General features: G+C 39.8%; 1 protein-coding gene across 1 annotated transcript in view; it reads right to left on the reverse strand.

Moving 5' to 3' along the window:
* The window catches only part of cfap74 (cilia and flagella associated protein 74), a 58,258-nt gene that overhangs the window by 19,659 nt on the left and 12,839 nt on the right, over nt 1-25,760 (reverse strand). Inside the window, exons 13-22 of the mRNA XM_063888765.1 lie at nt 25,254-25,412; nt 25,027-25,145; nt 18,718-18,784; nt 17,895-17,984; nt 17,475-17,657; nt 17,182-17,290; nt 15,159-15,274; nt 13,402-13,524; nt 13,169-13,290; nt 6,636-6,764 (exon numbers count right to left, since the gene is read on the reverse strand). Of these exons, the coding sequence (XP_063744835.1) occupies nt 6,636-6,764; nt 13,169-13,290; nt 13,402-13,524; nt 15,159-15,274; nt 17,182-17,290; nt 17,475-17,657; nt 17,895-17,984; nt 18,718-18,784; nt 25,027-25,145; nt 25,254-25,412 (1,217 nt within the window). The remainder of the gene's footprint in view (nt 1-6,635; nt 6,765-13,168; nt 13,291-13,401; nt 13,525-15,158; nt 15,275-17,181; nt 17,291-17,474; nt 17,658-17,894; nt 17,985-18,717; nt 18,785-25,026; nt 25,146-25,253; nt 25,413-25,760) is intronic.

Raw genomic sequence — 25,760 nt, forward strand, 5'->3', positions numbered from 1 at the left:
GACCCAGAAGTTAGCATTGCAAGGGTTCCCTCAACAAAAGCAATTTTCTGTTGGCTTTTTGAACATTGACAGTTTTGTTCATCAGGATAATCTTGACATATTTACACCACTTTAGTCATTTTTTATACGAAATGCAATTACCCAAGTAAACTGCGTAAAACTGACTACATGACGGCCGCATGACTTCACGTCAAGATCTCTAAGCTGAAGTCGGACTTGTGTTTGGTTTTAACGTAAGAGGGCCTATGGACTAACGGAATGGATGAGCTAATTGGGTTAGCTAGGAGTCAGACGGAATATCTGGAACGTAGTTTATTGGTATTTACGAAAACATGGCTGCATTCGGATATATCTGACGGCATTATTTCCATCAATGGCTTCCAGACAGTTTCGACAGCCTTTCCATCAACAGGGTTCCCATCGACAACATTTCCATCAATGATGTTTCTAACATTTGCTTTGATGGCTTCCAGACTATTTGTGAAGACAAGGATTGCACTGAGAGCTTCACCGTGTCTTCCTCAGATGATCTCTGTGCTGTTGAGGACGTCCTGCCTTGATCCTGTGCCTAAGACGCTGCGTCCCAGTAGCTAGATGGAATTTTATCGCACATTTTTACTCCAACTTATGATTGTTTACATATCTAATTATTGTATTCTAATATGGTGCAACCCAACTTAATTTCCCCCTTGGATTATTAAAGTATGTTATGTTGTAGAACAAACACGAGAATCTAACATGAGCTTTTATTAACCGCAGACTTTATTTCAGGCATCTAACTAAAAACCCGTAAAAGAAAACCTGCTGACCTGGAGACAAGGGAACGGGAAGTGGTATTATGCTAACTAATTTTTGGATTGAAGGACTCATTCCTGCACCACCCCCTTAAGGGTTTAATAATAAACACACAATTGGGATTTTAAAAGGTTCTCCTTATTCATCAGTACATCTGTGAAAAGCCACGAGCCGCTGTGAAGCTTCTCAAAGAAAGACAAAGATTCAGACCCTGAAGACCCATTACTTTACTTAAACCCACGACTGTGGGATCGGCTCGCCAGGGAAAGCAGGGAAGAGATGCAGAGCGTGCCTCCACACTACTGTAGGTTGTAGCCATGGTGATGGGAGATGTAAGTATGATTCAAAGAGGCCCAGCAGTCAGGCTTATGTTAAACTCCAGTCCTTCTACATAACATATTCTATATATACACTGTGTATATGTAAGTGTGTAGAGTTCATTAGCATGTAAACAGTGGTCGAATGTCAAATGCAGTTGGTGGTTCAGATCCTCCCCCGCCTCTCGCTTCCTCTATTCTATTTTTTTTCCCATTTCCCGCTTTCCCTTTTCTGTTTTTCTCCTATTAACTGTCTTCCCTGTCTCTGGCTTTTTAATGCTGGAGAGCTAATGCCGTAAATGTCAGTGGTTTTAAGGCTCTCCAGATGTCAGCTTGTTTTTTTTTCTTTTCCAAGTAATACAACCGAGCCTCGCCTCCGACAAATGTGTGTGCTTCAGGTTCGAGGACAGGCTTTTATTTATTTTTTCCAGATTTCCTCCTATCTCAGCTGCAGCTGCTGTAAACGTTCCCTACTACACCCTTCATGACTGAACGCTAGGAAGAGGTCGCTTCCTTGCAGAATTGAATCCCCTTCATTTACAAAGGGGACTAATGAAAATAAGTATTTCTCCTCCCCTTCATTGACCAACAGGGGGTGTATTTAAGGAAGCACTCTTGTTCTGCCCGTAAATAGACTCACTGCTGGAGAGTCACTCTTGAATTAGCTTGGCAGGGCAGAGTGGAAAAGTGCAGCGGGAAGTCGCCAGGTCCATATGCCCGGGAGTATTTTGCGGACGGAGGGGGTTTTAGATTTGACACTGTTCTGTACAGATTTACTTTTCCTATTTGTTGCCAGATTATCCCCCCAGCCTCATCCACAAGTAATTATCCTCCATAGTCTTTAATGATACTACTGATATCAGATGAGAACACGGTTAAGTGGAAATAGTTTGTGGGTACTGGGTACTATTAAGAACGCTAGAGTGGGAATTTCCGAAGGATTTGACCTAATATTAAAATATCTGGTTAGAACTTTATCTACGTGTCCATTACAAAAAAACGAGAACAAACAAATTATAATTATCACCTAGAATCCATAAAGCTGAACATTTGAACATTTCACTTAAGGAAACTGGGTACTTTTTCCTGATGGTGATGCATACAACATAGTTGAAATATAAATTCCCCTTCAATGTAGACGCCTGCTCTGATTCCACTTCACCATTTCAAAAAAAGTGATGATGAACGGATTACAAAACAGATTAAGAGGGTTTAGGGATTGTCCACTATGCAGAAATGCATGGGTAAAACATACAATAAATGACTGTAAAATCATTCAAAAGTCCTAACCAAACAGGTTATTATGTTATTTGTTTCCTGGAACTCATGGATTAATTAAAGTTTCTATTTGTTGGTGTGATGATGAACTATTAGTGAAACCATAGACGGAGCTGTTTGTTGTAATCTGTAGTAAATCATCCATGTAATCTCCCTTTTATCAGACGGGATAGGACACATTGCCATAGCTCTTAAGGGATTACACCTAAAACCCGTTCAATCCATCGTATTCAAAAGATGTTGTCATCAGTTTTAAATTTACTTTACAATAAATTCTCTACGTGCAGAGAAAACTCTTTCCCTCGACCTACTTGGATCATTTTAGAAAACGTTTTTAATAACTAAAGCATGTCTTTTTCTTTATTTTTTGGCCACAGATTCAGGTTTAAGTAAGCCAGGTCACATGGCAATACAGGTTTAACTCAACAACATAAACGTGGTGATGTGACGTGGTGTCTGTTTGGAATTCTGCTTTTCCCAGTTGGAGAGACAACTAATCAATCGGAGCATTGTAGCCGGGATTAAGAATAGGAACATCATATTTCTATATAGCTCTCAGCCCAGCTCCAGCCATGAAAAAAATGGCAGAAAAACCATCGATATAACCGTAAAGGCTGTTGTAAGTTGTTTGAAGTAGGGTTTTTGAAGTAGTAGTTAGTGTATGTATATAGTAATTGGCGATGGGCAAGCCCCCAGTTTGGATGAACAGACAGGAAATACCGTCACGGAAGCGAAGCAGTGTACGGCTGAGGACAAGGGGCAGTAAATAATTAAGCTAACCTAAAAAAATATCTAAGAAAACTAAATATCTGTGTCAAGAACACTATATTTAGAATAGTTGCCCTGTTTTACCATGCAGTCAGCCAACCCTATCATATAGGTGACTAAAGCCACCAGACTTGACAAAAGAAATGATTGAAGGAAATATGTATTTTTACCTTTCAGAACACAGGAGATAGTGGAAACAGCAGCAACCAGAAATTATTTTGGCTTTCGGAGCTAAAATAACAGTGGTTGTTAAATTTAAAGTGATGAAAATATTTGAAGAAAAATAGCTTTCACTGACATCAACTTTTCAAGGTTGGCCATGTTATCAATGATGAAAATATGGTTTGCTTCTGCCCCCATTAAATGTAGTGCAGTGGTTTTCTTTGGGGTTGTAACTCCTGTCGGTTTATCCCAAATAGGGGCGTAACTACTTTGTAATGTAACTATGGAGAAGTATGTCATACAACCCCACCTGAAACTCTTCAAAATATCCCTTTAAAACTCCATATTTTGTCAGTTATGCTGAAAAACACTGGGACAACCAATGCAACTTCTATATCGTATGTGAATGACCAAGTAACAAAATAACCCCTTCTCCCAAACAGTAAATGGTTACTTGAACACAAGTTAATGTTTTCTGTGTCCATCTGAATTCCTCTTGGCTGAACAGGATCACAAACAGTGTATGGAACAATGCTTTGGATATGTGAGAGGAACATGTGGGTTGCATGGTGACAAATAAAAGTGGAGGAAGACAGGCAGAGAGAGATGAAGCAAAGGAAAGACGTTGACGTATGTGGGCAGATTGAGCACAATCCTCCAGAGCAGGAAGCGAGAATGTGCTGCTCACCCTCTCCCTTAAGCCCGAGGAGGGGAGGCAAGAAGCAAGCACCTGAGTAAAGAATGAAAGCTATGAGTCATTTGGAATCCAGATTTAACTGTGTATGAGTATGTGTGGAGGAGACAGTGAGTGAAGGCAATGCTGCTAATGAGGATTTGGAAATCCAATCAGGCTCTGGGTAGGAAAACATTGGCAGTGCCATTTTTAATGACACACCACCACTGAATAAAACAAAGGCCAACCTGCCAAAAATCTGACAGATTAGAAGGCGAGATCCATCCATGACGGAGGCAAAATAACAACCACCAACAAAAAATTCACAAATAGGAACACAATGTCAGACTGAATTACAGGAGTGGAAGAATAATACAAACATTTTACTTCACTAAAAGTTGTAAAACCACATCGTTAAAATACTGCAAATGTCCTGCATTTAAAATGCTACTTAAAATAAAGTAAGTAAGTATAATCAGCTAAATCTACTTCAAATATTAAACATAGGAGTAAGCAAACAAACAAATCACAAAAAACACCCTAAAATCTTAAAGGGGCCCTGTTATGGTTTTTGAGGTTTTCCCTTTCCTGTAGTGTGTTATATAGGTGCATGTAAATGGTCTGCAAAGGCTCAAATCCAAAAACTCCCTCCAGAGGGAGTTTCTTGCACACACACTCCCCCCCTTGCCTCTATTGGACTACTTTGTTTACTTCGGGAACATAAAGACATCATTATGTAACACTCGCGCTTCTATTGTCAGAGGTCAGTTGACAAATCACAACAGAGCTGGTCAGCTAACCAATCAGAGCAGACTGGGCTCTGGTTTCAGACAGAGGGTGAAAAGAGATTCTGCAGGCACAGGCAGTATGAGAAAAATAAAGAGCTTTTTGAACATTAAAGCATGGAGACATGTCACAGTAGAGACACACAATATAAATATGAACCTGAAAAGATCATAAAAGTTCATAAAAGTTTTAAACACTTTCAAAAACAAATTAGAAATGTTTTTAGGTGCCAATTAACTATCTCTTTAAGTATTAAATCAACTTTATCACACATTTGAAAAAACATCATTTTTTGTTTAAACTTTTGTGTTTCTTTTGCAAAAATATTCACATAAAATACCAAGTAACTACAGAGGTAAGAAAAATGTAGAGAAGTAAAAAGTAAAATGTTTCTCTTGGAATTGTAGTTGAGCAGAAATAGCATGAAAAGAAAATACTCCCATACTCAAGTAGAAGTACCTTTAATTATTAGTATTATTGAAGTACAGTACTTGTAGTAAATGTACTTGGTTTTCACCACTGCTAAACAATAATGTGAAATTCAGGCTTCTGTCAATCCTACTTGTTCGCAATATCAATCTGTTCCACAATCTCAGCAATTAACTCAGTAATTGCTGAGATAAAAACTCGGATAAACTGGATTTATCCTTTGAAGCTGGCTCTGGTGTCCCAGGTTACGTAATCAGAATCAGGTTCCAGCATATAAGCAGCGGTGGATGCACAGAGGGACGAGAGGAAGAGTTTGAGAGTAACTGAGAGAGGCAGAATGGATGCAGAGTGAGAGGGGAAGTTATAGGAGGAGTGCAGAGAAAGGCAATGAGAGTGAAGAATAGTCAAGCAGGGAGGTGAGAGGCCAAGAAAAAGAGAGTGGGAGAAGACAGCGCAGGAGCAGAGAGATAGAGACACAGTAGAGAGTGTGATACAGCACAAGTAGGGAGGGGGTGGTAGCTGTGGTTGCAGCGTTAGTGCTTGTGAACGCTCAGCAGCAGAGTAAAGCTGTACTCTAAGCCGAGCATTAAAACCTCTGCTGATTCACTAAAGCAGATTACTGACATATTCCCACTTTTCCCTCCTGCTCCCTTGCTGAACGATGACCGCTGCACAGCCTTCATTTATTTTCTTATTGAGGAAAACCCTCCTCCTGTTAATATCTATTTTTTAGCATCAACTATCAATACACAAAGAACTGCGAAGGAAAAAAGAAAAGGAGGGTGGGCAGAAGAGTGCCCACGCTGAGTTTTTACATACTGCACGCCTCTCATATTTGCCCTGGGGGTCTCCTGTCCGCTCTCCTGGCATTTAAACTGCAGTTCAACTCCTGCGTCTCCAGCTAAATATAGAGCTGGTATTGTTGTAGGAAGAATTACCATGTCCTCCAAAGTCATTACAAACCATTACGCTCAGAGTGAAGGTGTGTGGAAGCAAGTCTTTCAAACCTGCTGGCTGTTGACGGGCTATAGATTGTACCTCCGTTAGACACCAAAGCTCGTTTCTATCAAAAAGGGAAGCTATCATATAAGGTTTCTAGTAACATATGCTACCAGGCAATACTGTCAAAATTAGACGTTTATTTGGACCAGAAATATTTAAGGCTAATTGGTGTAAAGAGGTATTTGCTAAATGTGGTCAACAAACACCTCTATGACTTTTCTACAGTATGTACTGAATGCACAATCGATCAGAGGAGGGAGAAGTACTCAGATCTTGCACTAAAGTAAAAGTAGAAGTACCACAGTGAAACAGATTGCACTTTCACAGAAGGGTGATAGAATCTTAACATGCTTAAGGTCTAAAATAAGATTATGAATGCTCCAATGGTTCCATTATCATATCATCCTCTGCGTGTCCTTCCTTACCTCGGCAGGAACTTGAGTTGGGCGTTGAACCTCGATTGAGCTTGGATGAAACCCGTCTTTGGAAGGATCTCCATGTGTTTCCTCATATCCGGGCACACCTCAAAGGTCAGCTTCAAGGCAGTGCTGGCTCTGTAATGCAATAGATATGGCTTCATTAGCTTAGTGCTAACACAGCAAGTGCATACCTGTAAGAAAGAGGGGTTATCGTGGGCCGTTTGTACTGTTACTGAATAATAATGCAGTAGTAACGCTCAGGCAATAACGCACAGGATATATTGCACAGGAACTGCTGTTGACTGTTGTTTATTGTGGCATAAAAGACAACATAACAGCAGCGTTGACGTAAGCCATCCATTTTATGAGACAGCAACAAAGACAAAAGAACAACTGCCAGGTGCAATGCCCTGTGGATCTTTACCTTTTACCCCCCAGGGACTGAAGAACGGACCGAGAAACTAGTTTTTGTTTGAGTGACAGACAAATTGCCTTTTATGGATTGATGTACCCCCCAGTCCAAATCATTTAGGTCACCCAATTTTCCAGGAGCACCAACAGATGTTTGTGCCTGTGGCTACAAGCCTCAGTTATAGCTGAAGCTAGTTTTATAAATGGCTCTTCACCTTGGGAATTCTCCAACACATCCAACCACAGCCCACACGTTTACACCTTCTGAAAACGATGACAGTACAAACACACGGGAAAAAATCTGTTTGCTGGAGGTGAAATGCGTTTAACATTTTGTTATGTCTGCTTTCATCCTCAGAGATACAAAGGTGAGCGAAGAGTGAGCTGTGGCGAAATCGACTAAAGGGACCCCTGATTATTCGATTCCCCCTCTCAAACGAAATGCCCCACTTTGAGCAGAGAGGTCAACCAGATGGTTGTGTCCCCGAGGCAAGGACTCTCAGGGACACTTGGGGGGTATTAAGTCGATATCTTTATTCAGGCCAAATGATAACCTTCAAGTCACTCTCGGAAGAGTATTCATGGGAACATAATCATTTAGGGCAATTATAATTTTAATTAACAGGGGCATTTAGCTGATCCTATCTTTTTTTTACTGGCTGCCTGTGACCATCTTATTTCTGAAGCAATGTTTAACGATTTAAAGGTCACTAAACAGAATTTCACTGCCTTGGGGTTAAACTCGTGATGATTATATAATCAGCACATTATACAAATACAGAACATTTGTTTTGTTTGGTTGTTGCTTTAAATATTAAAATAGAAACTGTTTTCAAGGAAAGCATTTCTTAAATGTAAAAGGTGAGATTCACCTCCAAGAGGATTTCCTTAATACTTTATCTTTCTCACTCACTCGTTCAACAGAGAAACAAAGCCTCTCGACTTCCTTCTGTTTTTGGCCAATGTCTCTATGGTTTCCCCACTCTGATGTTGGTGTTGGAATTCTTTCACTATCGTCCTGAGCCATGTTATTTTGGGCCTCCCTTTCCTTTGCTTGCCGCCTGGGGTGCAGTGTAAAGCGCCTCTTGGAATTACTTTGAAGTGGATTTTGAGCACCTGTCCAATCCAGACCCACCTGCGTCTTTCAGTATAGAGCGTATGTCACCTTTATGGGTTATTTTGAGACGGTTATTATTGGAGATTGCCTTTGGCCAGAACATATGCAAGATCCTACATTGGCATGATGGTTGAAAGGTGGATATACAGTACTGTGTTGATGGAAAAAAGTTTTGGGTAGATTCATAGTTTGGTTTTGGTGGTGTATTGCTTGGATTTCCAAATGGGTAAAACTTAAGACTGTTGTCCATGCTTCATTGATTTGGTTTAGAATATAAAGGATCCATGTCTTTGTTTTATTTCCATTTTAATGAGAGTTCATTTTTGGGTTTTAAGCTGTCACAATTGGGTGTTATTCTCTGTGTGTGCCATAGGGAGTCACTGTCCGATTTCCTAAGGCACAGTTATTCAAGGTGTGTGTCACAGGATTGGGTGTGTCTGACCCCGGAAGGGAAAATCTATAAACACAGTAAAGCGTGTCAGCCAAGTCATCCCCAGGAGTTAAACCACCACATGGAAGCTTTAGTATTGGGCAAAAGCTCCTACAGTCTTTCATATCTATTTTAGTTGGTTGTTTCATATGTAGTGCTGCGTACTGGTACGCCGAACCGGTACTGGACTTGTAAAAAGTTTTGGTTCAAGTCCGGTTAAAACCGGAACGTCGGGAACCGGTACTTGGAGTCGCAAAAAAACTAGCACTTACGTATATTCTCCTTTTTATTCTAAACCATCTAAAACCTTCCATAGATCGAGAAATTTGCGCTGAGAAAAGACGAAAAGTGAAGGGTTAGAATAAAATAAGTTCACTTTAGTTACTCACACAAGCCATGGGTTCAGGTCCGGACTTATAAGTCTGAACCTCTGGACTAGAGTCCGGACCTGAACCTGAATGTGAGTCCAGGTACGCAGCACTATTCATATGGAATCCCAGGTCTTCTGCAGATTTTTGTGTTTCTATTGGACGACAGGTAGATCTCTGTAGATAAATATCTCTGAAATGCTTTGTATGTTTTTCTCCTGTTTCTTTTCGGCTCTTATTAGTGTCCCTGCTTGTCATGGATTTGTTAATTGGTTCTAAATTGTGTTCCGCATATCACATTGGTGATTTTGTAGGATGTTCCTTGATAATATAACAAAGCTGCTTTTTCAGTTGCGTATCATGAAGGTAGGCTAACTCCTTACCGTCCTTTTTACCAGTTTGTTGTTGTATTGGTATTAAGCCTGTAGGTCTTGTTTGAACCTGGATGTTTTGGTTCTGTAATTTCGGTTTCTTATATAGTCTCCAATGTTTCATTTCTGATCCATTCCATGCATTGTTTATTTGTTTGCGCCCAACAGCTTTCTCGATAGTTTTGTCCTAGATTGCAACTATGTTTGCTCAATGTTTGATGATCCCGGTCTCATGCTCTTCATCATTTCCCCTCGCATTATTCGAGGGGGTTTGATATCCATTCTGGGCTTGTATTGTGATTTTTCTTCTTGGTAGATGGGTCTTTCAGCATGCATCAAATCTTGGAGGTCTTCCTGTTGGTTGCCTCAGCTTTAGTTTGATGCTGTGTCAGAGTGGTAGTGACTGGAGACTCCTCTTTAAACTTTGGCATCTCGTAAGAAGCATCTCCACTTGCCGTTGATCATCAAATGGTCTTATGTTCTTGTCTACTCATTTGGTGAGAACCATGTCACCCATGTGAGTTTGTGGAGGATCTTGTGGGGAAACAGAGTGCCTCCAATAATCGTGTTGTTACATAGACAGAACGCAGATAATCTCCTGCTCACTCTACGTGTACTCACTCTCAGCTTCATTGCAAACCAAGCCTTCACGGAAACACTTATATGGAACCATCCCAATAATGCAACACTGTCTGCTTATTAAAGTATCATGTTTTCCAAAGTAAACAGTTGGAACAGAAAGATATATATCTATTATCCATAAAATAAAAATAAAAACAACAACTCTGACATCAAATACTAACACACATTCTTCTTGCCAAACAACACACTGTAGGAGACTGGTTTGACGAAGGCACAGTAGGCATATAAGAAATACAGAGAGAAATCAAGGACAGAAGGCTTTGTGAAGAAAAAAAAAGCAGCTTGTTTTTTTTGTGTGTGTGTCCTGAGTTTGGGCAGGAATGCTGAACTCCCAGCAGGTACCAAGGGAAGAGTGTTTGAAAATCGAGCATACAAAAAATAAAAGCCTTACTGTTCCCAAATATGAAAAACTCTGCCAAATGTGTGCACTATATTCCAATGATTTGCTGGCAAACCATACTCCAACACAAGACTCCAAAAACTATTTTCATTTGCAGGAGTAATCTTTAAATCCCTGGCTTTAAAGGTTCCCTATTACGCTATATTTTAAGAACATGTCTGTGAAGAAAGATCACCCATTGTAGCATGCCTCATACCCCTCTATGTCAGCCCTGTTCCTGAAGTGCTGATTCTATGACTGTCGCTTTAAATTTGAGCTGACCTGAAGCTGGCCACGCCCCTTTGGTGCGCATGCAGCTCTCTGTCTGAAGCAAGAAGTTTCTAACAGAGAAACTCAGCTAAATGCTGCCGTGATTAAACCCCATATTATGTTCAAAACCACGTCAAGCATTATTTCTGAAACACTTATTTTCTCAGTGATTACCATTAGAACCGTGGGATTATAAGTATTATATAGTCCCTCCTGCAGACATCCTGCTGAATACACAGACACAAAGCTGCCTACTCGAGGGGATTCAGCTCACGACTGTATATGGGGCACGATAGGTTGGGACGTGTCACGTGGGTGGGACGTTGCCAGGAGTTCCATGTAAAGCCAGCCCACATTACGGTTATAATGTCATATCGGCAGCAACTCTGGATCAGCTCGTTTGTACCCCCGTTTTTAGAGATGTGTGTAAGGAGGAAAGAGAGAGGGTTGTAATTTCTGACACTTTGTGAGTCTACTTACACACTGGGGACACATATTTATGTATAAAAGACAGAAAAAAGTGCATTTTGCATAATAGGGGACCTTTAAGAAAACAAAAATATTTCAAAGACTCTTTGTGCTGTTAAAAAATATAAATCTGTCATAAAAAAAGGAGGACTTGCGCTATCTCATCATCTACTCGAAGTGACAAATTGTACGATAAAAGCAACCGCTGTTTTATTGTTTCCCGAAAAAGGCTGCCAAGCTATTTTGTGTTCAAATTACAGTGTTGGAGGCAGAGTGGCATGTTGCATGGTTTGCTGGAGCAAGCGTCAGCATTTTTTTATTTAAAGGCTGTCTGCCGTTCACACTGATGCCGTCTTCGTCATCTTGTCACATTTGCTGTTGTGCCAGCGCACCAGATGGCAGTTGTCACAAATCCTCCACCCTCACACATGCACTCCCTCCCCCCATGTGACGTGACACAATGACAGGCTAGGTGGTGGACGACACATCTGCAAATGTCTCTGCCCCCGCTGAATGTTTAACCTCGTGGGAGAATTATACTGTATCGCGCCCATAATCACGAAGGGATTCCTGTTATCCCGTGCTATTTTGTGGACCAAAGAGGATTGTGGGGATGTGAGATTACCGCTCGGTCCATTGCGTCATCCTTTGCTGTGAAAAGAATATTTATAAGCTAATGCATCGGTATTTTATTGAGGCCGAATATCTCAAAACTTGGCTCTGAGCGTGGCTAAGAGAGTTTTATGTTGGAACATCTAAAAAGTAAGCTGGACCCTTCTGTTTCAAGGGATTTCCATGAGCCGGTTTTCTCTGAAAATGATTGCTTTGGCAAAGAATGAGGGAGTTTTTAGTATTGCATTCAGCACATAAGCCAACATGCTACATCAGCAGTCCATGCCACTTTCCAAACCCTAATAATTCAGCATGACAACAAACAAAATGAGAATATGACATGCAACACTCAGTTCTGCAGTCATCTCATTGGGCTGAGGGGTTTCTTATTGTCTCTTTCAGAGATAGCTGGAATGTTTTAAAGTGGGGTTTTATAGAGTACATGGTACAGTAGAAGAATGTCAGTGTGCCATCTACAAATGGCAAGGAAATAAAGCGGTTTTAAATCTGATGTAGACTGGGGAAGTCACAAAAAACAATTTAGACAAATAAAAGTATAACACCGAAAAAACAGTATCACTACAGTGCATGTTATATTTAGAACATTTGCACTGCTTCATCTCGCTGATTTCTGATCATCACTTACACTGATGTAAAAATGAACATCGTGAAAGAGGTGATTGTGATTAGTTTTTACAAAAACTATCCGGAAACCAGGGAACACCTTAAACTTTCAAATTTCTTAACGGAATATAAAATGTATACAATATATGTTTGTCAACAACTTTTATTTCATGACTAAGAGGAGAAGAAGACCAGGCAGCTTTAAAATAAAATCCACCCAGAGGTTGCATGGTGAGTAAAGTAATGGAACTCAAATATCACTTCATATAGTTTCTTGGCACACTTTGTTTGCCCTTGATCCATTACTGTCTCCAACTGTGAGTAATGATTACTTAAAGTGACGCTGATATGATAACTAATGACGTCTCGCTTCCCTTAATTTGATGCGTTGCCTCTCGTTAGACAGGGCAGATGTGTAAATGGATGTAAACCAATTGGGGATCAACACGGGACAGAAAACACGTTGTGTTCAATCAAAGGGGCGGAGGGACTGTTCCAAATGACTCCGGTGCATTCCTCCATTAAATTACATTTATTGTATTATAGTGTTATGGATAACATAGGAATCGAGCTAACAAGGTACGCAGGTACATTTTAAACTTCACTGTAGGGATTTCCTGTTTTATTTCACCAACTAAGTAGATAAAAAACCTTTTCAATTTCTAGGTACTGTTTGTGTAGATGAAAATAACTGATTCATCAGAATTAAATCCTGGGTTATGATTGGGAGCCGAGCAGCAAACAGAAAGAACACAAGTGCAACTGTGCAGGTTGCGCTGTAACAATTCTGTATCAATGGGGTTCATACATAGAAAATCTGTCAGCCATCACAGTCTGTGGGACCCACCTGCTTTGGACCACGATGCTGTCTTGATAGAGGCGGTCAAACATGCAGATCTTCAGGTCAATGCTGGGCTGGACCACCCAGACCGGGATGCTGACCGCCACTCCCCTCACCTGGATGGGTATCTGTAAGTAATCATTTGGTTTACACAGAATAACAGTCTCTCGTTGGCTGTATACATTTTTAAACGTCTACCCTCATCTTGTTTTTAATTACTAAATTAAATAGTCTCTTACTGGTTTGGTGCGGAAGTCAGAGAATTTGATGTGGAAGTCCAGTTTGCTCTCTCCGGGAATGGTTGGAGTAAATATGACCTCCAGTTTGATGCTTTCAAAAGGACCAATGTCCCCTCCTTGTACCTAGAAGGAGGGTACATCAAACATTATATATTCAGGATTTTTCCCCCCAAAATATAGTATTAGGGCGCTAACGTCATTTCCGGTCAAAATTACGACCCGCCCACGTTCTGGTGAAAATAATCCGAAGAGGAAAATAATAGTTTCTTCATGTCTTAAAGCTGCTGAGTCATATATTGCACCTCAAACAACAAACCACTCGTCCACAGACAAACCAACCGGACATCCATCCCCTATTTATTTCGGAGCACCGTAAAAATAAAGTTGTTTATGCCGTCTGACGCTCCATTTTTAAAAAAAATACTGTTTTCTGGCATCACATTTTACGGGGAAAATCGAGGTTCCAAGAGCTTTTACCTGGTTGAATTCTGAATCTAGTAAAACTGTTCTATTCCACAACACAAAACCATTTCAATCAATATAGGGAAGCTGAAATCTCTCAGTTATATTACTTTAAATAGCATTCACTCATAATACAGTGAAAAGTGTATTTTCTTGCTCAGCTACAAGACATAAAGGTGGTCAGAGAAATAATAAAAACAAAGGAGTAAGCCATTCGTACAGCAACCGGCTCAATATTGTGTGACAACAATAGCATGATGGATAATCTGCCATATCAGACACAAGCCTTCAACCACACAGTGTGAAAGTATCAGTCAAAATGACAATAATCGAGCCACAGGCATGCAGACATGCCGCACACACACAGCCATAACAGGCACAGAGGGAGAGGCGGCGCACCATTAGCCCCCCACCAGAGAGACGTAATGAACCCTGAACAACTGCACAACTTCACATGGGCCACAAGGCACACAAGATGGAGAGGCAGAAAGTTTTCCACAGACAAAAATAAGAATTTGTCTCAGAAATAGATCAGGTATCTCTCTGGTCTAGTTACACAGATAAATTCAATAACTCCAAATATCACCATTTATCATACATGCAGCGAGCAACAGGGAAGGTTCTATCGATCAAGCAGTCATGAAACAGCCAACCGACACTTGTAGTCTGCATCTTAACGAGATTGACAGGTGAATAAAATGGACTGTAGCACCATGAATTGTGAACACATGTTTCAGCATGATAATTGGAAAGTCTGGGTGGGATCCCCCCTATAGGTTGTCACTTACTCTTTGAATATGCTAATTGTTTCATTGTAAATGTATATGGCTAATAGCATTAATCTCACAATTGACAATGCATATTATCAAATTCAAATATGTGACACAGTGATACACTGTTCACTTGGCAGGGAAATTAAGGGCTTTGCTAAGTGCTTTGAAATTTAGGCTTCACATTTTTTCGGATTACAGATTTTTTCGGATAGTTCTAAAGTCATGCTAGCAGTTCTGTGAGGCCTTCCTTTGCGGTGCTTTGTGCTGAATGCTAGCGTCTAACATTATCACTGTGACAACGCTAACATGCTTATGTTCAGCAGGTATGATCTGTACCATAATGACCGTCTTACTAATATTTGGTAATAAGCACCAAAATGAAACATAACAAAGGCTGATGTGAATGCCATACCATTTTTCAGGATTTTAAGTTATAACATATTTATTGTGGTTGAAAAAAAGTCATGGAATCATCAACATAATTGTGACTGTGAAAGATAAATTCATGTTTGAAATACTTACATTTCCTAAATGTATGTCACCAAAGTCTGAGTTGCTCTGGTCCATCTGGGCCTCCACATCAGTGGAGACACAAGTCTTAAGAATAGCTTCTGGACCTGCAGCTGAAGCCTCTGACTCTGCCACACACACACACACACACACACACACACACACACACACACACACACACACACACACACACACACACACACACACACACACACACACACACACACACACACACACACACACACACACACACACACACACACACACACACACACAGCTGAATGGTCAACACTCCAAAAACAACAACACTGTGAACCCGATAGATCTATGGTTTATAAGCCAGAATTAGACCTCATGGTGGCACTAAGGGAAAGCTCATGAGGGCCACCAAAAGCAGAAGCCTCCTTCCTACTGGCAGTATGAGGTAACACTTAAAAAAAGTGTGTCATCAGTGCAAGGGGCAAGCAGGTACAGCAGCAAATCTGAATTTGGACAGTTTGGTCTAGAAAAAGAATAAACCTTGTCTTGGGAGCATGAATAATTTGATGCCAATCTGGCCATTAGTTCAAGGGATATTGGTGGCATTAAAAGCAAATACAGGCAAAATATTCAGTGCCGTCAGCAGCCTTAAAATTCTGCCTGGATCAAACAGCCTTTCGCAACAATGAATATAGAAAAATAGACTCAGTATTTTCCAAACCAGCAGAACAGAGAAGAAAGACTGAGCAGCTTATCAAAGCATCAGCGGAGGAAACTGCTGAGGGCAGCGATGAAGATTTCTGATCTGAGGGAACATTAAAGAGAACATGCTTCCTTATCATCAGCTGTGAGAGCAAGGTGAATCCTCTGCGAGTTCTCTGAGTGTGCGCTCTTTTTTTGTTCTCACAAGGACCGAATGTCCTAACAGGAATAGAGAGATGAGAGAAATCACCCACAACAGTTCTTAGTTCCTGTGTTTCAGAGGCCGTCGTTCACAAATGTTCTTCATATACACATGCGAATATCATTAGTATGCTGCTATATTTTCATAAAAATAACAGCAAACACTCATACTGATTCACTGTCAGTGTATTTGTCTTCCTACAGCACAGCTTCTTGTAACTAAAGCATGATTATGGCTCTGTTTAGCATTTAAAACACTTTGCTGAGGCCAGGGAAAGATAGTGGGTGTTGGTTAAATATTGAAAAGGTCACTACATCGTACTGCATGCTTATAGTTGGCATTGATTTTCTTCAATACCCTGATAAATATTATAAACCAACACCAGGAGTCTACAGCCATTTGAAATGCTCTGAGGAGAAGGTCTGGCTTAAGAGCATCACACTTGGGGCCAACCTAATCTGTTTGACCCTTTAGGGACCTTAGCTTGGAGGAAAAGTGAAGTCTGAAATTGGGTTTGCCAGAAATAATCATCATGGTACGATAGCAGGTGTTCATCACTGTTAAAAAGCAGTACAACCTCAACCAATTACACCCGTTTAAAAAAAAAAAATGATATAAATACATTTATATAGTTACATCAGAGAGCAAATACCCTTGAGTTTGCTAACGTTAGCTAGCTATACGTTATAATCAAGCTAACATTAACGTTAGCTGCAAGGACTTTTTTGTATCTGTACTTGTTGTGCTAAAGTTTGTTTGCAAATTTTAGCTCAATTTAGCAAGGTAAGTACGAGTTAATTTATGCTTATTTTTTACCTTTTACCTTACTTTTTGCCTAACGCAGTTACATTTATAAGGACATACTAAGGTTGTCATGTTTACCTTGATGTTACTTGTGAATGTTGTGTGGAATGGACGTGATACATATGCGTAGCGGAGATTTGCATTACCAGTTAGCATCACATGGATTGGGTTTAGAGTGACAGGTTTTGGTTTCAGTTTTAAATCCACGTAGAACTTGAATTGAGGGTACACAAATTAGCATTAAATAATATTTGGGCCGTGCAAAAAACCTGACAAGGGGGAAAGAGACAGGTAGGTTGGAGCAAAGGTTGGATTCAAACCAGTACCATAAATGTATAACAGCTTTACCTGGATGCTCAGAAAGCTCCTGACTCTCTTCCTTTTCTTGGAGTTTGCCAGTCCCAATGGATACAGCGCTGCTCTGGTTGTCAGATGTTGTGTTTGGGCTGCTTGTTTCCTGTCAGCAAACAACAACTCATACATCAGACTTTATACTGTCCATGAAGTTAAGTCATACAGTATGTCTGTCTTTGGCGTTGACTACACATTCATTGTCTATGCTGTATCTGTTATACTTTGTAGCTTTAAATTGTATCCATAGCGACAGAAAAAGCTCTTGAGTATCAGATCCAAAGTCTGACCTGGCAGGTGTTGTCAGAGAGCTTGGATGCCATCTGTACCGGGGTAGTGTCTGGACTGAAAGCGGAGGTGTCCAGGCTGAAGAGAGTGGCCAGAGCCCCGTTGTTGGTCAAGGTGATAGTCCATGAAACAGTTTGGCCGACTACGTGCGAACCAAAGTCAATGAACTGGTTGTCAACCTCCATCTAGAGAGAGGATACATTCACATACAGAAATTAATTTTTTAAGTACAGAGTTAAATACATACATATCAGAAGACTTCACTCGATTGTCATATTTGTTCCATAATTATTTTTCTTAATTTTCCTTATATCACTATAAGGTCAATAAATACAATGTGGTATACATATTAAAATAAGATTGGCAGTTATTTTGAATGTACAGTCCTTTTCTCTAGGAGTGCTCCACAGCATGTTACTCACATCACATTTCTTTATGGTGCATCTGATGGGCACAGAGAAAGGACCCACTGCTGAAGCAAACCGGACCTCTCCTTCCAGATCCTCGCTGGTCTGAGGTGATCACATAATGGGACAATGAGTTGCTTCATAACACCGTTGACTTTGAATTCAGAATAAGCTTTAATGTTTGATAAATCTGCAGACATTTGATTCTAAAAGTTGAATAACAAAGAGCAGATAGTTCTTTTGACTTGAAAGAGAAGAAAGCTGTATGTACACATTTCCATTATTTCCACTTTTCACAAGGTCACATGTATGTACTGTTTTTGGATTTAACTATAATTTTAGATCTTATTTTAAATAATATAAAGGCGCTGCAGGGAATATCTCAGGCCTCTGTTAATCTTGTTGCCATGCACAGCTCATAAAAGAAAAAAAAACAGATCAGTCTAAGAGTATATACAAAGCCACAGGATTAAGCCAAGATTCCATTGTGTAACTCTTACACTGTTCATCTGATGTGAAAACACTCAAATTAAAAGCTAGCACCTTAATGTCGTAGGCATGACTACATTTTAAATCCAATGTGTTAAATAACAGTCAAGACAAAATGTGCCATCGATTGCACTGAAAGGAAATACATTTGAGTTAATTCAATAAATGTAGAAATGTCAAGTAAAGTATTATGAAAGTCTGAATTGGTTTCATTCCAATTGGACAAAATGTTGTTTTTGGTAGATTTCACAAATATAAAAAGGGTTATAAACACTAAAGATATCTAAGTCTTCAGTTTCTTATCTATCAAATGTGCTGTATATGTTTTAAAGGAGGGGTTGTTACTAACCGTAGGTTGAAAAACAGCCTGCATGTCACAGGACATCCCAGTGGATAAAGAACCAGGTGGATCAAAGCTGAAAGTCAAATCATATTTAAAAAATCTGCATTTTTTTACAGTTAAAATGAAGAAATCCTTAAAACCCTAACCCTAAAAGCAGTCTTTGCATGGCTTCACACATGTATATAACATTAATAACAAAACAAAGACTCCACAGATTGTGCGTGCATCTTCAGAAGGATATACATTCAGCAGAATAGCAGCAGCAGCTTCAGATAAAATGCTAAATCTCCTGAGAGTGGATAAGCTGAAGAGTCGAGGTCAACAGTCAACCTGATGCTCAGTTTGCAAGGTGCACAAGACAAAGAGGAGAAAAAAAAGCTATTGTTCCTTAGGAAAACACTGCAGTGTAGAACAGAATGATTAGGGATCTTTTTATATTATTATCGCACTGTTACCAAAAGTTTATTTACAGTCAAGAAAAGAAACAGGAGCACTGTGAGCTATTTCAATGCAACATGTGTATCTCACAGCACATGTTTACACCAACTCTATCACTGCCCGAGGAGCTTCACAACTTAACGCCCTTAGAAAGAAACAATAGGAGAGCCGATCGATATGAAAATATAGCAGGCAGCCAGCCAGAGGAGCACAGAGGATTCAAGTCAGAAAAAATGCAACTATGAGCATAATTAGGAAGAAACTACAGTTAGAAAACATAAACGAGACCAAGCCTTTGTTTTAAGGTCTTCAAAATAGTTTCATCTTACCAATTTGGACATTTGAATGCATGCAGTGGATTCTTTTATGTGTAAGTGATGAGATACATTTTCTGCCAAGTTGACATTTTTGCCTGCAGGTAGTTCAAAACAAAAACTGGAAAGGTTCATATTAATTTTTCTTATGTCAACTTTTCAAACTCTGGGAGCAAAGAGAATAAATTCTACATTCTTAATTCTAACATAAATACAGGACAGCATGCCGCAGCAGGTGAATGAAGTCAAAGTAAATTAAATTTGTCCTTCTACAAAGTCGACACATATGCAAATATATCCTTGTTGCATGTTTTGGATTTGCGTACTTATTCACTGATATAACCAAGATAAAGGCATTTAAGTTTTGTGTATCTTTCTGTGATTACAATTCCTCCTTTATTACAACATTTGCAGGAATTTGTGTCCCAAATGACAGAGCTTTAAACTGATTGGTCCACCAATTGGTTACACTGTATGAACAAGAGACAAAGTAAGCTAACCTTAGTAAAACAGCGAGTTGTAAGCAGGATCACACTAGCACCTAACATGACCAAAATCATGTTTGCATGCTTTTTAATGGGCTGCAGCTGACGTTAGCAGGGCACTGGTGGATGTTTGTTCCGTCACTTATGGTCATGTTTCTTAGTATGATGAGGAGATCATTTAGCAGGAAAGCTTATGGGTTGTGGGAAGTTGTTTAAATTCTGTGGATCTTGTGTTTTTTAGCAGGTTAGCCGTATCCTCTGCCTACAATATAACCAAACTTTTACAGAACTAAACAATGTAAGAAATGTGGCTGTAGAAGAACCGCACATTTAAAGACATTGAAACTGCAAGGGGACATGATTGGGTGGCTTTTTCTGAATCATGGTTTGAAAAGCAGTGGACGTCTTCAAACTCAATTTGAGAAAGAGAAAAGGGGATTTATGCTTCATTGTCGGACAGAAAAGTTGAGACAATTAGCAATTACTACCAGTGGGCAATGGCTCAATATTTTTGGTTTGAAGTTGTTGGTCCAGCTGTCATTTTGGCTGCTTGAAGCTGCCATCCAGCTCACCACTGTGATCTGGAAGCGTATGAAAGTATTCCAACTAGCATGGTGAATCTGTTGCTAATTATAAATGTCACATTGAACTTTCATCTGATTTTTTTTTTCTTTAATGCTAATTTCCATCTTTATTGGTACCATTCATCTTTCATGGCTTCAGGACAGCTGGTATGAAACTACACGTGAAGATAAAAAATAGAACAGTTCACTTGGGATTAAATGCTAAGTGAGGCAGTGTTTCAGAAAGCCCTATATAACGTGCTGCAAATGAGGCCATACTGCACACCATATCTTTTGCAGTCAACTGAAGTGATGAAGCTGGGACCGTGGCGGTACAGTATTACTAACTAGCTGTGTGTTCTATTTTAAATTCTGGCCCATTGTTTTTTCCTACAGTAAATCAATAAGCATTCTCAGATCATTATTCTGTTCAGCAGAGCTCAAACCCCCTCACGCTCATAACCATGTCTGAAGGCGATCCACAGTAAAGCATCAAGTCTCTGACCATGTTTGTGAATATAACCTGAATTCTGTTTCTGTTCTTCTCATTTAACAGACATGAGAGCTTGATACCTTCACTTCTGGTGGCTAGAACATAATGCTTGTTCCTGCATGGTAATGGTATTCGCCCTACCAAAAACCACAAGTAGTCCTCGGTTGTTGGTACATTGGCATACTATAAGAAATAAAGTTCCACTGCAATTTTGACTCATGTTCACACTAAATAATTCATTTTTGGACTCATTTTTTCCTTCGCAAAGGTTGTGGAGACTAAATGATACTACCTCGGTTAGGGGGTTAGGGTTAGAGGATTAGGGTTAGAGTTAAACTGTAGACCACAGTTTGGTCAGAGAATAGGTAGACGCAGGACACTCTGAACAAATCGTGATTTCTAAATAGCCTATCTATTATCAATAGCGATTCTAATTGTCTTCATTACTCAACAAAAAGTGGAAAAAAATGACTTGTTTTGTTGCCCTTGAAAAGATTCAACCATTGTTGATAAATGATTTTACAGCAGTTTCATTGGCAGTTCTGTGCCGTTTTATGACCCAGTAATGAAAAGATACAGTAGATTCCTTCCTTCAAAATAATGGACAATGCAGATACAGTAGCTTTGTCCCAATCGAGCGGCTGCATCCTCCTGGGGCCGGATTCGCAGACAGCATACGTGATTTCCGCCGAAAGAAGGCTGTACCAATTTTGAAAAAAGACAAGACTCCTCCGAAAGCGGTCGACGAATCCGGCGTTCTTTTCCCGGATTTGGGGGACACATCTGATGTATGCTCCGCGGTCTACCATATCCCAGAGTTTTTTTTTTAAAGTAAATGGCATCAACCGTACCGGTACCGCAGCAGCAACGGCTGAATTTGTTTTTAAATGTAAGTATAGGGTTTTAACACACCCAAATAGTAAACAACATAAAAAATGAACAGCAAAATTAACACCTCTGGTACTAGGTGACGGGGGCAGCAAAAGGTAGGGGTGGGAACTGCTGGTGACGTAAGAGGAAATGCTCCGTAGAACGTCTCATTTCGTCGTCCGCTGAGGACCCAGCCTACCTGTCAATGGCTGGGTTCTCCGCCGACAGAGTAGGCTGGGTCTTCAGGAGGATGAGGACACAGCGACAGTAGGCCCTTAATGAAAGCTTTGTTGACAGTTTAAAAAAGGTTTGTCAATGTTATAAGGATTCCTCTTTATTAGGTTATCACAATGAATTCTAGAACCTCAAACAGCAATACAGTATATACCCATTTCTATTTGATTTAGTTTAATTCAGTAAAACATACTTATACTATTACTTCACACAGTGTACAATAAACACTGGCTGAAAAATATCCAAAGCAAGATAACCAATATGATCACATAAACAAAATCCAATCTTGATATACTTTTTAATAATCCTCCTTCCACTCAACACCCAGCATTTAGAAATCCTGAAAACCTGAGCTGTCGATAAAGTTCATATTCTCTCCCACTGAAGCTCTAATAAAAGTAAAACAAACATTCTCAATAAAACTGTAGTTCACTACTGCTGCTGAGCAACATTTGGTGGTGGAGAAGAAAGATTGCATAACTTTGGCTCAAAATGTCTTGTGTTGATGCATACTTTAAACTTTCTTTGTCTTGGTATTTTGTATTTCTATTGGTTTCCACACACTTTATAAATCAGTACAGAAACTGCCTGCCATCTGGTGGGTTCAGGATCTGCTGTAACAAATTATATAAGTCAAAAGTGACTAAAATGTCAGGGTTTTGGGAGAAGGCCATCTAACAGCATGCTGTTTGACGAGGGCTAGCAATGGTCAAACAATACCATGTAAGGCTGAATAAGTGAAACACCTAATTAGGGCTATTTGGCTTTTGAATTTCATTTCTCATTTGAAAGAACATTATTTTTGATGCATTATATTTATATGACTATTTTACTTAAGTACCTAGTCACACTATATGTACTCCTTTCACTTATATCAGGGAATAACAAGTAAATTAGATTGGAATGGCACATTCCTGCAATATTACATAATAACCCTTCTTGTCAGGCTTCAAATAATGAGTTTTTGTCCCGATTGCAGAAGCCTGGAGAAATTAGCTTGCTGTGAGGAGCTCCTGGCGTGTTATAATTCTAAACAGTAAAGTCTGCTCCTAAAGAGCTTACAGTAGGGGCTGCATTAGCACCAGTTATTGCCGAATTAAGAAAGAAAAGCAAAGAATGGCACTGAGGAATGTAACAAACCATCTGGTGGGGAAACTAAAAAAGCTTTGTCATGAAGACATTTTCTTTGTATCTGGTAGTAGTGATGAATCTCATATAATAAACATAACAGCAGGGAGCTCCTGTTGTAAGTATATGTATTAATTTTAAAAAACATTTTACTTTCAAGATATTATCCTGAAATATCTGAAGAGAGATTGAGTGTACTGTCAGAGATGGGGCTATAATGAACACTATAACACAGTGTGTGTGTGCATTCACCCGTTATTCAAGAAAGTGCATGTTTGCTACATGTGAGTTAAGATCACATAACTAGAAAGTGATGTGTTCAGACAAGTGGTCCAGCGCTAATGCTGGAGAAGAACGGCATCAGTAGTTTCCGGCTGACCCCGCTGTAGCCTGGGAGACTCTTCGCTCAGTCAGGCAGAAAGAAGAGAGAAGAAGAAACCACATCGAGTCACGGGGGAACTGACGGGAAAGTGATACACAGCGAGTGACCTGAAGAACAATGCATCTCTTCCCGGGCCTGTGGGCTGCTGGCAGGCAGAGAGAAACAAGGAGGAGAAGGCAGAGACGTAGACTGACTCATTTGGTCTCATAAGAGTAGCTGTGATCGTGTGGAGCCAAGCTGGTGTCCATATGTGGGAGGACAGGCTCTGCTTTCACGTCCTCCCCATCTTCTTTTTAAATGACAACAAGTGGTGGTATTGAGTGGGGATGCATCAGCAGATGTTGCCATGTGGTAGTTAAGCTGTCAAAAATATAGTATGTAGGAGCTGTAACATTTCAACCCAACACCTGTAGCTCTCGTCACAAAACCTGTATAAAAAAACTCATTACAACATCCTTTACTTTAGTTTTTTTGGCTGATAATCCATAAATAAAAATCAGATTTGAAAACGGCTACATAGAAGAGAGCCTATTAAGCTTTTAGCAGTTTTCTCTTTCCTGTAGTGTGTTATGTATCTATTTGTGTGCATGTAAATGGTCTGCAAAGGCTAAAATCACAAAGCATAAAATCCCCCCTTCCAGAAAGGCCTCCATTGGACTTGTTTGTTTACTTCAGTAACACAGTGACATCACTACACAACACTCACACTTTTATTGGCTAGTTTGTATTGTACGTGATAGGCTAAAGTACGGGATAGTTCCGACACATCTGTAAGCAGTTGACCAATCACAAGAAAGCTGGTCAGCTAACCAATGAGGGCAGACCGGGTTCCCGTTTCAGACAGACGGTGAAAAGATGGTAGTATGAGAACACTAAATGTAGAATCAACCTCTATGTGGCATTTGGAGTGAGGAGAGCAACGTGAGATTATAGATTCACTTTCAAAAGACGAAAAGAAAGTTAGTCACAATGTAGAGAGTTAGGTCCAAGTTACTGTATGTGTAGCTAAGTTTGACTCATAGACTATAAGCAGTGAAGAACAGCATAACTCAATCTAAATTTGAAATGGAATTGGGTGAAAGTCTCTGTTGCTTTGTATTGCCTTTTAAAGGGGAACTTCGGAAGTTCTATTGCATATGAACACAGGCGCCAAATCTGATCTATAGCCTCAAGTGATGTCATCTGAAGCATGTAGTTGCATACCATTGTCCTAGTGATTGTAGTTGTCATGATTTTGGCACCACTTATTGCCCCATCAGAATCAGAACTCCTCTATTAGTCCCACAGTGGGAACATTTACATTTGTTACAGCAATAGTGGCATAGACGCAAAAGTGGCATAGCAATAGTGACATAGCAGTGCACCGATGGTCCACAGTGTGTGTTTAGTGACAATGTAAAAATCTTACTTGATAGTGATAAAATCCTTCAGGTGGTCGGACACCCCAAGCAGCTTACAGTGGTTGGTGATGTAGCTGATGTTAGTCAGAACGATTTTCTTCTTATACGTTTTGCCCAATTCAAAGTCCTGAAACAGAACATTTAGTCAGCCTCAACATAATTGTTAATAGGAAACATTCACATGAAACACAAGACATTGGAGGACATACATTCTACAGAAGCAGTGGTGTGGTACCTTGAAGAGGAGGACTTCTGGTTTACTGATGAATGGAGGGCCTTTCAATTCTTTCCCATGAACCTTTTTAGGAGGAAGGTTGAGCTTTCCACTGGCTGTTGCAGGTTCTTCCTGCTTTACTTCTGTCTGCACCAATGTTGTTCTCTCATTCAGGAGCTTCTGTAACCACACAGGGAAGCAACAGCTAGTGAAGTCATTTTAAATAACAAAAAAATGTAACTCAAATTCTCACATCTTAACGTAATGAATTAAAATTCACCCAAAATATATATAAAACGTATAGGAAAAGAAAGAAGGAGGAAATGTTTTTCATAGCATGTCTTTTGATTATTTTCTCAAACATGTTGCTTCGATTCCTTCCTGACTTTTTTTTTTAAACGTTCTGCTCTGAGCGCTGGGGATTATAGTATGCCTGAATAATAACTGTATGTAATAGTCATGTGCAAACAAGATGAAACCTCATTAACATAGGATTATGAAATCCTTTTATGAGATTATTACAATGTA

Source organism: Eleginops maclovinus, chromosome 1 (assembly GCF_036324505.1).
Source record: "Eleginops maclovinus isolate JMC-PN-2008 ecotype Puerto Natales chromosome 1, JC_Emac_rtc_rv5, whole genome shotgun sequence".
Lineage (NCBI taxonomy): Eukaryota > Metazoa > Chordata > Actinopteri > Perciformes > Eleginopidae > Eleginops > Eleginops maclovinus.